Source organism: Phyllostomus discolor, chromosome 2, assembly GCF_004126475.2.
Source record: "Phyllostomus discolor isolate MPI-MPIP mPhyDis1 chromosome 2, mPhyDis1.pri.v3, whole genome shotgun sequence".
Taxonomy (NCBI): domain Eukaryota; kingdom Metazoa; phylum Chordata; class Mammalia; order Chiroptera; family Phyllostomidae; genus Phyllostomus; species Phyllostomus discolor.
In genome coordinates this window covers 109589787-109607557 of record NC_040904.2, presented here as the reverse complement: position 1 = coordinate 109607557, position 17771 = coordinate 109589787, and the positions used below count along the sequence as shown (strand labels likewise).

At 36.8% G+C, this 17771-nt stretch overlaps 1 protein-coding gene across 2 annotated transcripts in view; it reads right to left on the bottom strand.

Annotated features, from left to right (window-relative positions):
• Positions 1–16449, bottom strand: part of NUP58 (nucleoporin 58) — a 61422-nt gene extending 44973 nt beyond the window's left edge. For both annotated transcript variants that reach the window (XM_028504474.2, XM_028504472.2), the window contains exons 1-5: positions 16083–16449; positions 11381–11523; positions 7552–7701; positions 6238–6375; positions 3842–3952 (exon numbers count right to left, since the gene is read on the bottom strand). In XM_028504474.2, the coding sequence (XP_028360275.1) occupies positions 3842–3952; positions 6238–6375; positions 7552–7701; positions 11381–11523; positions 16083–16189 (649 nt within the window). In that variant the 5' untranslated portion in view covers positions 16190–16449. The remainder of the gene's footprint in view (positions 1–3841; positions 3953–6237; positions 6376–7551; positions 7702–11380; positions 11524–16082) is intronic.
• Between the last annotated feature and the right edge of the window lie 1322 nt (positions 16450–17771).

Sequence of the window (17771 nt, the reverse complement as noted above, 5' to 3'; positions counted from 1 at the left end):
AGAATTTTTTTTGTTTGCAGATCAATCAAAAGCTGTTAGTAATAACACCTATTTCATTACATCTAATAGTGTGTCTAAAAACAGAAAAAAGGTAATAAAATGCTCCTTCAGCAAAATGTTGCAGTGACCTGTTTAAGAAAGTATAGAAAAAAATAGGGAAATGACAAAACTTCATCCCACAGAGAATCTCAGTGGTTCTATCCAGCCTTTTTCTGCACTTACACATACATTTTTTAAAGCAATCAGGATCACTATGCTATTTTTAACGTATTTTCTCAGCATGTTGTGAATATTTTCCATGTCAATTAAAAGGACTTTAAATGACCACACAGTGCATAGATAATGTAGCTGTATTATAACCTTTATTTATGCCCAACCCTTTTCAGACATCAGCATTTACTATAGAAAGAATACTGCTTCAATGAATGTCTGTATCTACAAATACAATACTTGTGCACTACTTGATTTGTATTCCAAGAGGGATTTGTAGGTCAAAGAGTATGCGAGTGAAGGCCTTTGACATAATACCAAACTGATCCCTGAGAACAATCATCCCAACTTACCTTCCCATCTACTAGGAATTAGAGTACCCTTTCTACCACACTCTCAACAACAATGAACACATTAAAGCTAGTATGTAGGTGAAAATGCCACTTCATTATAATCTTAATTCATAATCCTGATAGTACTAAGTAAAACATTTATTTCAAATGTTAGACAAGTACATTTCTCCTTTTGTGAACTACCTGTTTATGCTATTTGTACCTTGTTGAGGTATTTCTCTTACTGACTTCTAAGAGCCATTTTGACATTAAGCAAATTAATTATTTCATATTTATTATATTTCCTGTGTCTATTTCTAAAACTAGATCCTTATAATTTTAAGATATATCTTGGCTTAACAGATGTTAAAACGTGAAACAAGCAGCATCTAGAAATCAAGTATTTCACTTTAAATTCATCATTTACCTTTATCTTTGTACATGGAGTTTCTTTTAGTTTACCTCTTTAACTTTATTTTTCCATATTTTATATTTCATTGATTCTAAGTTTTTTTCTTTCTTGGTTAGACATTTCTGAAATTGGCACCCATGTTCTGTAAACAGTGTCTTAGATTTGATGAGACACAGTAAGATAAGCTAGGGATTTAATTTTATTTTGTTCTAAATAGTTCAACTTTTTTCTTTACTATTATTTTGCTATTTCTTTGATATTCCGTTTTATTATACTTTATAAAAATTAATACATGCACAAACATGTATATAATAAAATTTGAGCCTGTTTCTAGACGACTGTGGACTCCAGATCAGCCTACTTAGCTTGCCTCAGTCATTCCTGGGTACTACCATAAAGGCTTCCTAACAGTTCTACACATTTACTCTTGGCTTCCTGCACATTATTCTCCACAGTCAGAATGCTCTTAAAATACAAATCTCATCATGTCACATTATCCTGATCAAAACCCTTCAGTAGACCTTAACTGTCCTCAGTATAATTACAAAACTCTTTAATGTGGTATACAAGGTCCTTCTCAATCTCTGGAATTTAAATCTTTCTGTTCTGCAGCTACACTGGCCTTCCAGCAGCTCTTGAAAAGGGCTAATATCACTCTCATCTCCAGGCCTTGCTCTGCTGCCCTCTCTCATGGAATGCTGTTCCCTACAGTTCTTCATCTGATTAAATCCCACTGACACTACAGGTACACACTAGTATAGCTACTAAAAAAAATCTTTTAGATTAAAAAAAAAGATCCCCTGACTCCCTTAACACATACAGCAGATTAGAGAGAACTGGAATGTGGTACATGCAGTCATATGCATTTATTCTATGTGTTCCTCTTGCTCAGTTCTAGCAAAGGTACAATATATATGAGAACAGGACTGGGGCAGGACAGGAGGGATTAACGCCTTACATTTTTCTCATTCCTTTGCTTCAATCTGCTCCTTCACATGGAGCCTAAAAGCAATTACAATGGAGAGACAAGTGGTCTCATGCTTACAATAAAAGTAGTTGGAGGGTATCAGGCTGCTCCAACTGAGAAAAAAAAAAAAAGCTGCTAAAACAGTTAAGGCTATTTTTCTAACAATGGAATTGCCATAAAGAATACCACATAAAGCCCTGGCTGGTGTGGCTCAGTGGATTGAGCACCAGTCTGAGAACCAAAGGGTCACTGGTTTGATTCCTAGTCAGGGCACATGCCTGGGTTGCAGGCCAAGTCCCCAGTTGGGGGCACACTAGAGAGGCAACCACATACTGATGGGTTTCTCTCCCTCTCTTTCTCCTTTCCCTCCTCTCTCTAAAAATAAATAAACAAAATCTTTAAAAACATACATAAAAACAAGAGATAGGACTCTATGTTTAGAAATTAGTACATTTTCATTCAGAGAAATAAACTCAGCCTATGTTGTTTAAAAGAATTTTACCAACTTTTAGGATAGCAAGTTGCCCTAGAACTAATATCTCCTTCTAATAAAACCCATGTCCAATTTTAAAATTTCTTATACAGATACATGGACACTGACTATTTTATACCACTCCCTCATTCTCAAGTTCTTCTGAGATACTCAATGTAATACGTATGTGTGTGTCCTCCAGTAAGGCACATTTCCATCAGAAGCAGAAAAGATGTTATAAAACAGAACAAAATAATCATACAGAGAACCAACGACAATAAAAAAACTTTTCAAAATGAATTTGGCAAATTTTTAAAGAGAATATTTCACATGGCAAAAGCACAGTAAGAAGGGCATTTTCATACTCAGTAGGTAAATAATTTGGTAAAACCTTTCCAGACAGCAATTTCACAATGTATACAAAAATCTCCAAAATGTCCCTGTCTTTAAGCCAGTGATTCAATTTCTAGATATTCGCCCTAAAGAGATCATCAAAAATGCCCTAGAGCTGGTGTGGCTCAGTGGATTAAGTGCTAACTTGAGACTCAAAGGGTCACTAGTTCGACTCCCAGTAAGAGTACAAGCTTGAGTTGCAGGCCAGGTCCCCCACACTGGGTGGTGCATGAGAGGCAACCACACATCGACGTTTCTCTCCCTCTCACTCTCTCTCCCTCCCCTACTCTCTAAAAATAAATATATAAAATAAAAAAAAAAAGAAATAAATAATATGAATAAAATTTACAATAAAAGCAAACAGTGTTTACTGTGTGTCTGGCTCTGCTGAAGTTTTGCAAATAGAGTAATCCTCAAACTAACCCTACAAAGTAGATAGTCAGTATTCCCCACTTACAGATAAAAAATACTAAAGCACAGGGAGGATTAATAACTTGAATAAGGTCACAGAGCCTGTGAACAGTTGATCCAGGATTTCAACCCAGGCAATTCACCTTCAAAGCTGACACTCTTTAAACTACAATACTACCCAGACTCATTCTTTAAAGAGGCCCAATACAGTGATACTTCCCAGAGTAAAAGAGCTGGAAACAAACACTAACAACTGGATGATGGCTGACTAAATTGCTATAGTCATTCATTAAATTAATAGTGAGCAGCATTAAAATATTATTAAAGGATTACTGACATTGATAAATACTGCTGAAATTCTACATGAGAAAGAACAAGTTTCAAACAATGTATGTATCATGATCCCAAACAAAAAAAATATAATATACACACTGAGAGAGCTACGTAAGACGTAAGTACACACAAATCTCAATTTTCTACGAAAATAAAATCTTAAATGCCAAACACAAAATTTATAAAATATAATGCATACAAACTGAAAAGTCAAAACTTCACTACTGAATATATAACTAATGATCTTCCAGACACAGGAATTTACATATCACAGGACTGTTAGAACACGAAATTATAACAACACTACTTACTCTTTTTATCTGATGAGCTACTAAAATCTACACCACCAAGACCTTCACTGCCTGCAGCTGAAGTAGCTGCTGTGGTTCCCAAAGTCAAACTTAAAGGATTCTGTCCAAGACCTACAAACAAACCAAACATCTATTTATAAAGTTCACTGGAAGTCTTTATAGTGATTTCGTCTTCAGACTACAGCATTCAAATGCTTTCAAGTTGTATCCCAGATTTTCTGAACATTTAATTTAGGAAAATAACAAGAAACGGGCCTAGAGCACACTCTGGACAGAGACTCATAGTCTTGCTAGCGATCAACAGTACTTGTACTTTGGAGGATATGAGTTTTCTTTATTAAAAGGATCAGAATATATGTTAATTTGGTATCAAATTAACATATATTTTTAATTTGATATATTAACATATATTTTTAATTTGATACCAAATTAACAAATGTGGACAATCTTATTTCTTGCTTATAAACCTCTACAAAAGCAGTTTTAGTTTGTATGTTTTCAGGTGAATACATCTTGTCTTCAATCATGATTTAGAATTACACACTTTTAAAATAGTTTAGTAATGAATGTATTAGTTAATTCAAAAGGTGAAGTTAATCAATGTATAATTTTACAATGTATATATCTATCAAATCATGTACATTTAAAAAGCTTATAATTTTGTCAATTACACCTCAATAAAGCCGAGGGAAAATATCTAGTATGAATTTATAAGAATTTAGTATAATATAAAGCAAATGGTTTTACTATTAATAAAATTTAAAGAACTGATAATTGGAAGTCTCACCACTGAAACATCAAAATTTCATACTTCCAAGTTCTTTTCATAAAACTTTTTTAAAAAAAGTAGACTTCATTTATTTAAATCCTACTTCACTGACAAAAGGAACTAAAGGGGCTAGACTACAGCTAATTTTAAGTCATTAATATATACTTGTGAATCAAGTAGCAAAATTTCAAAGATCTTGGGCTGATAAATCATGTAAGTCCATACATTTCCAAACTGATACAACACCGGGGTTTTTTTTAAGACAAGATGCTATTTACTTTAAAAACAGAGAAAACAATGGGATGTACTGATAAGAACATGGGATAACTGAAAACTGAATTTAAATCCTGGCAAGGTACAAAAACATGTAGCTAAATAAATAACTTATTAAGTTTTAAAAAATCATTTGTACCCTTAGGTTAATATAACTAACCTCACAGTCAAATTGACAATATATTGTGTCATGAGCCTAAGAATAATCAAAATAAACCTAAAAATGAAATAATAAAACACAAAAACAACATTCTACCTCCCCTATTTATTATTTTTGTGTCTTACGCTCATAGGAATCTTTGGGAAAAATGTTTAAATATCTACCCTGCAAAAATATATATATTAGAGTCATCTAGTGATTTGGTTATTGGAAGACATTTGGAATACTACAAAGTAATACAATAATGACAAAATATTTGAAAGATCAACAAAATTTGAGTATTATAAATTTCTACAGGTTACCTTGACCTTTTTTCCCCTTCTACCAACCTGGTATTATTCCATTAAATTTAGTATTAGAGGACACAAACAAAAAAAACTTTTACAGAGATCATCAAGTCATATTCCTTCATCTCTCCCATACAACCAAGAATTAGACACATATTACTCTGAAATAGCAACTAAATTATTTATCAAAAATTCTATGATTTCAACATGTATCAACCATTCCCAATATGTAAACTATTAAACAGAAATTCTCGATGTTATACTGCTATGCGAGGTAATTATACAACCTCCTCAAATAAAAGGGAAGCTTTTCTCATTCCCACAGAGCTTCAGTGGCTTTCCCATATTGGCATTAATTATCTATAGCCAATATTCAAAACATCTGTAGAACTGAATAAGCATGAAATGAGAAATCAACCCAAAATATAAAATATTAATTCAGTAGTCTTTGCCAGGTGAACTGATACTTTAGTATTGCCTGACTATAATAAAATTATATAACCTTGCTTTCCAAGCATGCTAATACCCTTTCCTGAAGTCTATAATAGAAGGCTACTCCTCGGCACAGGGCTTAAAATGACAATGTCTTACAATGACTGTAGACACTAAATGATCCAAGACTATTCAATTGCTACTTATTACAAAGAAAAGTTTCTCCAGAAACTTCATTGACTCCTCAAACAGGCTCCTCTTCATTGCTTTATCTAGACAGTCAACACTGAGAAACAGGAAAATTTATTTCTAAAACATGGCTAAGATGTCCAATTATGCATGAAAAATGTTATAATTGTTTTCATACTGAAAGGAAAACATACAGGTTAATGAGAGAAAGCAATCTGGTGAAAATGCCAAAATAAGCTGGAAAATAAATATTTACTATTTCTGGAGAGTAAATATCATCAATTACCTGATGTTGCTGTGTTTGTACTCTGGAAAAGTGAGCCTCCCAAACCAGCTAAGGCTCCGCCTAAAGAAAGGCCTGTAGATGCGGTCGTAGTTGTGGCTGATGTTCCACCCAGATTATTTAGACTAAATCCTGTGGATGCTATAATAAGTGAGATTGTAAGCCTCAAAAGGAAACACTGTTTCTAGAACACCACAGAAAATATAAAACACTTTATTAAAAAAACTGATGGCCATTATTAAATTGGCTCTTGGGAAAAACTACTCAAAAAAGATAAAATTATACATACTTACGAATAAAGAGAAAGTTAGTGACAGAAAAAAGGACTTTGGGTAATAGAATTGGGTTGGCCAAAAAGTTTGTTTAGTTTTTTTCTGTACAATGGCTCTAGTAGTGCTTAGTTGTCTTTAACTTCATTCGAAACAATTTCGTTAAATTGTATTGTGACAGTTGTCATATCAAAGTATATTTAAAAAAATCAAAATTGGTGAATTTTCATGTAGCCATCTTAATATTGAAGATGGAAGAAAATACGTAGCATTTTTGGCATATTATGCTTTATTATTTCAAGAAAGGTAAAAATGCAAAAAACAAAAGATTTGTGCAGTGTGTGGAGAAGGTGCTATGACTGATCCAATGTGTGAAAAGTGGTTTGCGAAGTTTCTTGGTACTACTGACATTTTGGCCATATAATTTTTTGCTGAGGGGCTCTCTTATGCACTGGAAGATGTTTAGCAGCACCCCTGGCCTCTACCCACTAGAAGCCAACAGTGGGAGAGACCCAACCTACTCAAAATATCCAAATCAATACAGTTACTGGAAAATGAAAATTGTGTCTTTTATTTTATGGAAAATACCACGTAGACTTTTTGGCCTACCCAATAGAATGGCTTCTGGTAACTGATTTCACACGGTAATGAGGGTTTTCGGCCCAGGCCACCAACTCCACCTTCAAATCTGAATGAGTTTAAGCCAGGCAAGGTTTATGCAAACTCTTTATCCTTCTTCCCTGTCACCAAATGTCCCTTAAAAACCAAGTAGATATTAATGCCTTTACATTTTATTTCTTTCATCCTCTCCTGTGCTTTGCTCTCTGTAAATAGAGACCAACTTCCAAGATGACCTCTGATGCTTTAATGCCCAATGTTTATCTTTTTTACAAATCAATAACTTAATAGGTCAAAACTGCTGAATGATTTAAATAAAAAATTTCCCAAATTGAAATTATCTTTAATAAAGGTGGATACCTATATATACTAACCAAATAAAATTAAATTTTAACCATAAAATGTGATTTTTTTTTTCATTCTGCCTCACCTGCTGGAGTTGATGTCAGAGCAGACGAAAGAGTAAGACCACTAGCTGAGGTAGAAGTAATAGGCAGAGCAAATGGTGTGGCAGATGCTGCAGGTTTACTGAATCCTAAACTGAAACCTGTTGTAGATGCAGATGTAGTGGTTGGTGTTCCTGTTTTAAAAAGAAAAAAAAAAATTCCTTATTTTACCATAACTGTATATATATTATACCGGTCAATCAGGATTCCTAAGTTAGTGACCCCATCTTTTGTAGATAAAACGAGGATGTGCTTGTGTATGTATGAGAGAAAAATATAAAAGTTGGGATCAAATCGTGGTAAATACTGAAAAGATTACCATGTGAGTTAAGAAAAGCAAAAGAAAATTCAATCAATGTGATAATACTGAAATTCAATTTTAATTCTATTGCTAGATTAACCCTCAATAGCATTTATCCTTCCTTTCCTTTATACTCAGAAGAAAAATGGCCCCTTTCCTCCAAGACTACTTAAATGACCATTCTCTCTTTTTAATTAAAATTTTTTATTTAATTGTTGTTCAACTAGTTTTCTGCCTTTTCCCCCCATCCCAGCCCACCCCTCCAGCCCTCCCCACCTCCCTCCCATTTCCATGTCCTTTATACTTGTTCCTGCAAACCCTTCACTCCTTTCCCCTGAAATTCCCTCCCCTCTCCCCCCTGGTCACTGTCAGTCTGTTCTCAATTTCAGTGTCTTTGGTTATATTTTGCTTGTTTGTTTAGTTGATTAGGTTCCTATTAAAGGTGAGACCATATGGTATTTGTCTTTCACCACCTAGCTTATTTTGCTTAGCATAATGCTTAAAATCCTCTTCCCTCTAGCTTCTGTTTGTCAGTGCCCAGCCCCTCATGGTACTGCTCCTTTCAGTCCACTTTTGTAGACCTCCTTCCCCGTTCACTTCTTAAATGATACTCCCTATGGTTTACTCCCTGCTCCCTTTCCTAAAAGATCTCACCCACTTTCAGAATTTCAGCTATAGGTACATGGCTCAATCTACACCTATCTGAGTTAAATTGGCTAGCTCTACCTGAATGTCCCTTTGGACCCCTACATCTCTCCCTATAAAAAATCTAAACCCCTGTGGTCAATTCAGTTGCTTAAGGCAGAAACCACAATCATCTTTGACATCCATTCTCTCTATTGCATTCTATTAGTTACAAATCCTGTCGATTCTACTCCAGAGATATCCCAGAAATACAAGCATCCTTAAAAACCTTAGGTTCAAAAAGGAGAAAACTGTATTTGAACAATGATTAAAATTAAAAAAAAAAACAAAAACAAAAAAAACAAACCTTAGGTTCAGGCAATCTTTCTCTCTCTCAAGACCTATTACAATAGCCTCTTAATTTGTTTCTCTGTTATCAGCCTCCTCTAGCCTATAATCTCTTCTTAGAAATATGTTACTTCAAAAAAGAAAGAAAAAACAAGAGAGAGACAACAACAAAATACCCTGGTGACTGATTCCCCCCTGGCATTAGGTTCCCATTAGCTCTCCACTGTCTCTAAATTACAATCTAAAGAGTTGGCATTCAATCATCTTTCCCATCTGGTCCCACTGCTCCTCAAATCTCTCCCTATTAACTCCTACCTCTGCATCCTCAACTCCAAGAACGAAGTATTTTTCCTATTTCCCTGGATCTTTTTATGAGTGGGCCTTTGTACCTTCCATTCCTCTATCTAGAATGTTTCCTGCCCCCAAAATGAACTCCTATTCTCTTCTTCCTCTGCTTTCCTTGGTGCCTTTCACACATCTGATAGAGCATTTATCAGATTACACAGGAACATAGTATTATACCTGCCTATTCCCTTCACCTCACAACAGACTGAATGTCTTGCTCGTGGACTCAGCAGTTCCTGGTATCAACAGCTAATACTAAATGTTCAAGGCATTATGTATACCCAAGGCCATAGAGTTAGGAAGTAGTAGCTGCTCAAAAATTTAAATGAAGGAAAGCATGAATGGCTTACAGTTTGGCTTCTCCTAAAAGCACCAAGGGAATAAAAGCCACAAATTATCCTTCTGGATTGACCTTACCACAAATGGAAGTTCCAGCCAGAGTACAGTTCTTGGAAATCATGTATTAGTTCTACAATGTTAGAAAATAAGAGGATTCAGTTGCTTACCCTTGTAGCCAATTCTGTCCAAAATTTTGGTGGTAAACATGTGTTTTCTATTGACAATAGGTAAGTAGCAGACAAGTAAAGATTTATTTTATTTTACTTTAATTTTTAACTTAATTTTAATTGAGATTTCTCAATGTCCTTTGATTTTCTTTCACATTATTTACTTCCATCCAGATTCAAGGCAGGCTATAACCCTACTTATTCACATTCCCTTTGCCATATCACCATAGAAAACTAAGATGTTTTTGAGCTGGGAGGTAACCCAAAAACTTGTTATAGTCCAATGCCTTCATTTTATAAATAATTAAAAGCTTCCAGATATTTCAATGACTGTCTAAGGCCTCAGAACTAATTAAAAGTGCAACCAGGGCTTAATTCCAAGACATTTGGCCTACACTTTGGTGTTTTTTCCATTAAAAGGACTCAAATGACTGAAAAATGTATTGTCAAATACATTTCCACAGAAAAACCATATCTGAATTAAAAATTTTTCTGAATTAAAAAAGGACTATAGAGTCAGTTTGTTAAAAAAAATATTCAAATACTGAAAGGTTCTTTGATAAGTTAGCATCAGTGATCTACATTCAGCTCCTTACATGCTTTCCTCTAAACCCCAGCTCTGGAGAATAGCAGGAAAGGAAAAGGCAGAAAACCACAGCTGGGATCTTTTCTCTAAAGTTCTTACTAAGAATTAATCCTGTAGTCATAATTGTTGCTATTCCTAGGTACAAAAGTGAAATAAAATGTAATCGTTATTGGAAAGTGGCATCCTTTTGGTTTGTCACAAGGGCAAGACTTGAAATCTCAGAATCACCCTCAGGGAGAAAGAACACTGCCAATAAGACAATACACTTTACAATTTCTTCTACCATAACCACTAACTGATGTAAACATTCTCCCTATAGCACTCATTTTTATATGACAAGCTATATATAGTTTAATTAATTGGAAAATAAGATTTATAAAATGAAAACAATTATTGCTTATAACAAAATTAGACAAGGAAGAAAAAAAGCTACTCCAAGGCAAACCCTGGCACACAGCTGAAGCGCACTGACTCCCTGGTCTCACATTTCCTCCTGCAGTTCTTTCATTTCCTATGTGTGGTTATGAAAAGTGTTGCAATCAATGCTGAAAGGTCATCACAAAAGGTGCTAACAGGCTCTGATGGTAGAGAATAAAGGGTAAGTTAGGAAGTAACTCCAGTGAAACACATTTCTAGCCTATAATGACAAAGTACTTATAGTATTAAAAAAACACATTACTAAAATGTACACCAGAATACTTTGTACTCTTGCCCTTTTCCCAGTGAAACAATTGTCTTAATACAATTTAAAACATCTCATAAGAATGTAAATTACACTGTTATAGCAAAATAGGATGCTATCCCATATATGCTAAATCAATTAATGGCCAAATTGGTAAACTTAACATTATCTTCACTGAAGTAAAACACTGCATTATATAATCTATTATAAAAACTTAAAGAGATATCACTCCTTTAATTCTTTAAATGTGTGTTTTCCTTCCTTATGCTAATCATAGCTAACAACTGAGCTTGTCATATATTTCTTTTCATCTTATATTTTTATCATTTTTTAAGACTACCACCAATGACAATATTTGTAAAGGAAGGAGATACAGTACAGAACTTGACCTACTCCCTGAAAATGTGACAATCCTTCTTACCTGTACTTGTTCCTCCTAGAGGGAACCCAGTGGCAGGTTTAGATCCAAAGAGCCCAGTTCCAAAACCACCTGAAGGAGCAGATGTAGTTGCTGGAGTCACGGTGCTTCCAAGAGTTCCAAAATTGAGGCCCACAGAAGGGTTGCTTGTTTATAAAAAACACAAAATGAAGTCTACTAGAGCCAATATTTACTTAGGAAATTAAAATTAACTCTTCAAGGTTAATTTTTTTTCATTTAACATATGTAATATGTTAAATAAGAAAACATTAGGATACAAAAGGAACTAATAATTTGAACCAAGTTTAAATATTTTTCAGTTATCTTTAAAAATAAATCCACACATAAAACTAGTCTTTTAGTTTTAAATACCAACCTTCAAGTAAAGCATAATCTACAGCAATTAAGACTTCATACCCCAAGTCATCACAAATAGGACCATACACTTTCTGCTTTCACCAGTTTTTGTTTGAAAGCAAGCATATATTATAATGGCCATAAGGAAATGCTTGAATGTGGTTCATTTTCCTTTTGAACTACTCATGTACAGTTCACATTGCCAAACTCATTTGTTCTTCTTCAATTACTACTATAAAGAAAAGTATGGCATACCCAGATATGGAAAAGGTATTCTAAGTTGTCTTTACTGCCTCTCTATTGCTACATTACCATATTCATGTGGTGGAGGTTGGAGGGAGGTACTAGACACAAAAAAAGTAGTAGGAATTTGGGGTGGGGAGAGTAGGGCAACAGAAAAGGAAAATATCCTGGCAAGAGTAAAATGCAAAGCAAAATTACCCTCTATCAAGACTGTGTTCACGCCTTGGCTGGCATAGCTCAGTGGGTTGAGCGCGGGCTGCGAACCAAAGCATTGCAGGTTCAATTCTCAGTCAGGGCACATGCCTGGGTTGCAGGCCACTGCCCCCAGCAACCGCACATTGATGTTTCTCTCTCTCTCTCTCTCTTTCTCCCTCCCTTCCCTCTCTAAAAATAAATAAAATCTTAAATAAATAAATAAAACCCACTTTAAAAAATAAAAGACTGTTCACCAGCAGAAATCCTCTTCCAAGAGTTTTTGAAAGAGAAGCTAATAGCAAGTGATATGAACAAAGCTCACAACTTTTCAATTATTCTTAAGAAACCTCAGAGGCTCCAATTTGCTATCTATTGGTAGGAGAACAAATTATAAAAATAGGCAAAAAAAAACCCCACAAAACCCTTGGCCACTTGATACTTCAAAAATTACATAGAGGAGTTAAGAGATTATAATATGTTTAACATAATGGGAAATCCCATTCATCCTATATATGTATTACTTCTCTGCCTGCCCTTCCAAATAGATGTAATCCCCATAACTCAAGTCAGTTTTAAAATGCTTAAAATCCTGGGGAGTTTCAATTTAAAGGGAAGGCAGTAGTGTTGTGGCTGGGTTCCAGTACTAGCTCCCCATTGTGCTGATACAGATGTGACATTCTCAACCTTTTTGAACCTCTATTTCCTCATCTGCAAAATGAGAATAATGGTATTCATTTAACAAATTTTTTGTAAAGATTAAGAGAACATGCAGGACAAATGAACTTCACTCAATACACATTGTTACTACTGTTATCATTAGGAACATGTATAAATTTTACTAAACACATTATACACATGGTATTACGCCAGCAAATCACTGTGAGGGCAATGGAGAGGGAGAAGCTTACTGTATTTTTCTACAGGACGCATCGCCCCGCCCAATTTGGGAGGAATAATGGTTGTTAATGCTGCTGTTGAGTTCTGTTTGTATTTACATTGGTGAAATATTACATTATCTATATTATTAATTATTTTGCCACATTTTTTGCTTCAAAAATATTTTCCCTATTTTCTTCCTCTAAAACCTAGGGGCATCTTATGGTCTGAAAAATACAGGTAATTAAAAAGGCAAAACTTGAAATCAGTCATTAACTCAGGGTAGGAAAAAGGAGAGGGCATACACTAATTGTGTTTTTGTTTACCACTGATTTTAAAAATGATACTTAGGAGCACAAGTGCCCTGGGTGTATGAAGTACCAGGGGTTGTCAGGGTAAGGTTGTAAGGCCACAGTGACAAAGCACAGATCCTTAAACACTTAAAAAGCTGAGTTTAAAAGAAACATTTATTGGCACATTTTGATGATATCAAATTAAAACATGATTATTATGCTTCCCTTCCTCCAAAATTAGTGATCCCATTTTTTAAAAAGATTTTATTTAGAGATATGGGAAAGGAGGGCGATGCCTCTCACATACCCCAAAATGGGGACCCAGCTCACAACCCAGGCATGAGCCCTGCCTGGGAATTGAACTGGTGACCTTCTGGTTGGCAGGCCAGCGCTCAGTCCACTGAGCCACACCAGCCAGGGCTAGTGATTCCATTTTTTACTGCTTTCTTATAAATACGCAAAAGATGTACAGTGTGTAATTTTACACCAGTAAAACGTTTAATATTTCTTGACTGAAGACACAATGAAGTGCTTCATAACTAAAGTTAACATTTACCAAAGAAATACATCAAAAGAAGGTAAATTTCTCTGCCTCAGAGGCAGAGAAATTTACTTTCTTTAAGAAAAACAAAAAGCTGCCCCAGACCTGACCTCAACCCAGTATTACCTGCCACTGACTCAACAGGATGTGTGGTAGAAAAGCCAAGCTGACTCCAGCAGATCAGGAATGTTATTTTAACTTCCTTAGGTGGACTTAATTAGCAAGTGCCAGATATGATGGTAAATTCTCTATATGTTTTATATCATTCAACTACTCTCTGAGGTAAAGATTTTATAACCCTTTTGCAAATGCAGGAATTGAGGCTTGGAAAGCGAAATCACCAAATGGCAGTAGAGGCAGTCAGGCCTCTAAATCAGTATTCCAACGGACAGATGTTAGGCTGTGTCTCCCTTTGTTAATTTATCCAAGCCTTTACAGACAGTGAAAGATTAATCACTCATTCATTCAACAAATATATATTGAGCTCCACTGCATCTACTGGAAAAACAGCATGAAAAGGTCTCCACCCTCATGGAACATACATTCTACTGCTTAGAACAGACAATAAACAAGCCAACAAAAACATATAATGAACTGTTACAACTGTAATACATGCTATGTGGTACAGGGTACTATGAGGATGCACTCCTCCTTCTAGACTGATAGGTCAGAAAAGGCCTCTCTGGGGAAATAACCTTTTGAATCCCCAAAGTAAGCATTAACTTGGCACAAAGGGTAGGAGGTAGTAAGGGAATTCCAAGCAGAGGGAACTGCCCTAAAGGGGGAAGGGCTTTGGCCAAGACCACCTGAGGAACTGAGAAAAGACCCAAGTTGCTAGAACTGTGTTTTTCAAACTAAGATCAGGACCCATTCGAAGGTCTGAAATCAATTTAATAGATCACCACAAGCATTTTTTAAAAATGAAATGCAACAGAAGAGAAAATATCAAAGTGTATCAGATAAAGTAAGGGTATTTTTCTTGCAAATTTGCAGTTGTTTGTGTTCCTGAAACTGGATGACAATATAAATGGTTTTTTAGGGTTCTTTTTTTTGAGGTTTGGATCACTGCGTTGGAGCAAACTAAAATGAGGAAAAGATGGGCTCAGAATGACCTGTTTAAGAGGTTCCTGATTATTTGCATCTTGCGGACCACAGCAAGATTCATTTTTACTTCAGTCCAATGATAGCGGAAAAATCATTGAAAGACTACAGTGTAGTAAAAAAGATTGACATAGAAGTAGATTTTTAAGACAGCATTTGGGATTTCACTGAACTAGTCAGGAGATGATAGGAGCAGTTCTCATTTAACAGGACAAAGGTCACCGGTTGAAAACCTGGCAGGAATCTTAAGTATTTTCATAAGATGTCTTCAGGAGAGCAAGACTCTTATTTATCTTACCACGTAAAACACAGCCTACTACATAGGAGTATGCCCAATAAATATTTGTTCCCCAAATGACAAGAGCTTGCAACAGGGTGGTGGCACTTAAAATGAAGCAAATAGAAAATAATTAAAATTATCAGGACTTGCTAATTAAGTGTGTAGAGTGAGAGAAAAGGAGGTATTAAGGAAAACTCCCAGATTTCTGACTTGACTGTGGAGACTGTGGTCCTCCCCCCTTTTCTGAATAAAGACAATGCTGAAGATATTTTTTGCAATAAATGCTGTATAAGGGGAAAAAAAGGACAGCTTGAGTCGCAGACTTGAAAGCTGGTTAACCACAACTCGTTAAAGCTCTGTAATCTCAAAAATCGCATATCTGCAATGAAATTTGCATTATCGGGGAGAAATTTTTATTTGTCCCTAAATTTTTATATTTTCTTTTTCCAAAACCCCACAATAAGCTGTATTTCATTCATTAGTTCAAAATTCATTCTGTGCCTAAGACTGGCAAATGCTAGGGCTCGGGTGTGAAATCCCAGGCCCTTTCCCTCAGCCAGACCTCAATCCGTAGGAACAAAGTCCGAAAGATTAAGATTCTGGGGCCCTGACATGTAGGGACCATCCCCTCTCCTCTGAAGTAGGCCACCTGCAAAGCCCGGGAAAGGCAGCGAGCGGGAAGTCTACGAAACTGGCGGGGGGCAATTATTTTTCTCCAAGCCGACCAAGAAAAAAGCCAGCTGGAATAAAGATGGGCAGGAATACCCCACGGGAGCCTCACGGGGAGGACCGGGGCCGGGAAGGCGAGGAAGTAGTTACCTAGACGCCCCTGTCCCAAAGGAGAAACCGCCGCCAGTGCCGGTCCCGCCGGCGGCCACGGTGGTAGAGCCCAGCGTTCCGGTCCCGAAGGAGAACCCCGTAGACATGGTTGCCCGGAGTCAGCGCCGTAAGCAAGCGGAAAAGGGTCTGGGACGCTCCTCTCGCCTCAAAGCGGCAGCGGGCCGGGAAGCATCACTCCCGCTCGGCGGGACCTGGGAAGAACCTCAGAGCCCAGCAACCTCGAAAAGAAGGCCGAAGTGGGCGGAACCACGACGCAGAAGCACGTTCCAGTGTTCGCTGCGCGCACGTAGGCCCCGAAAGCCAGCCCGCCGCGCAGGGGACCCTGGGATGGGGGTGGGGTCGGGTTTCACGCAAAGCCCCCTGGGACTAGGTGGTGTTAGAGCCCCGCCTACTGTCTAGGGATATCCTCCCAGAGCTCAAACAAAGCCCAGTTTTTTATATGTTTTAGCTCTATTTGGACAACTACACTGACGTAATCTGTATTCCTTGGCTGTTGTATCTCAATTCATGCATAATCCTTGTCTACCGCCAAAAAGGATGCGCAGAATACCAGAGTTGGGAGGGCCCTATTGATAATTTCACACCTCTCTTACAGGATAGGAGGCGATTTTAATCTTTCGTTGCTGCCACCAGTTGAAGAACGATGAGTGTGTCTGCTTCCTAACAGTTCTAAAGTCGATCGATAATAATTCACTCATTCGTTCAGCGACGTGAGCACTACCCCATGCTCCGAGGCAAGCGGACCCCAACTCTGCAGCCACCGAGAAAATTTAGTAGAGCGTCCTTTCGTGGGTATGGTGGCTGGCCCTGTTCGTGGTGCTGAGCAAACAGAACTGGTCAAGCCTCCTGATTGTACATCAAAGGATGTGGTCAAGTCTACAGATAGTGTCAGCATTTTCTGCTTGATAAGAGTATGGAACCTGGGGCCGAGCGCGGGGTTCCCACACGGACCGACGTCTCCCGACTTGCGGCGCACCAACGCCACTGCTACCTACTACAGGAACTGCAAAAAGAAGGAATAAGAATACGGAAACAAGTACACAATATAAAGTGAAATTTAAGAGTTCTATGAGCAACCCTTAAACATAAGAAAAATGTGGTTTTAAAGAAGAGATCCCCTCTGGAGGAAGGATCAGGAAAGGCTTAGGTGCTGCTATCATAATGTGAATCTTAATTTTTCCATTAGGGATTGTTGCAGTATTCCTACCAATAAGACTTTTTTTTCTGCAATAAAATTCATCCATAAGTAACCACCAGATTTTCTCTCCTAAAACAGAATACTCACCACGACGTTGCCTTGATCAAAAACTCAATGGCCCTCGCCTGATACTAACTTCACATCTCACAACTCGCCTTAATGTAGCACTTTCTCCTGCCCATAGCTTGGGCATTGCCACCTGCTATGGACTGAATTATGTCCTTCCAAGATTCATTCATTTCAAAGTAGTTTAAATTATGCTGCAGTGACCCTAAAAATCCCACAGAGTGGAGCACTGCGGAAGTGGAAACCTGAATATTTGATGAACAGTATTACAATTTATCACGTCTCTAAATGCACTAAGTTAAAAACTGGACCTCAAAGACCCTTTCTCAGAGGACTTCTGTTTGTTCTATTAGCAAAAAGAAATTAAAAAAAAAACACTTTACACCGTCATGTTCTACAGAAAT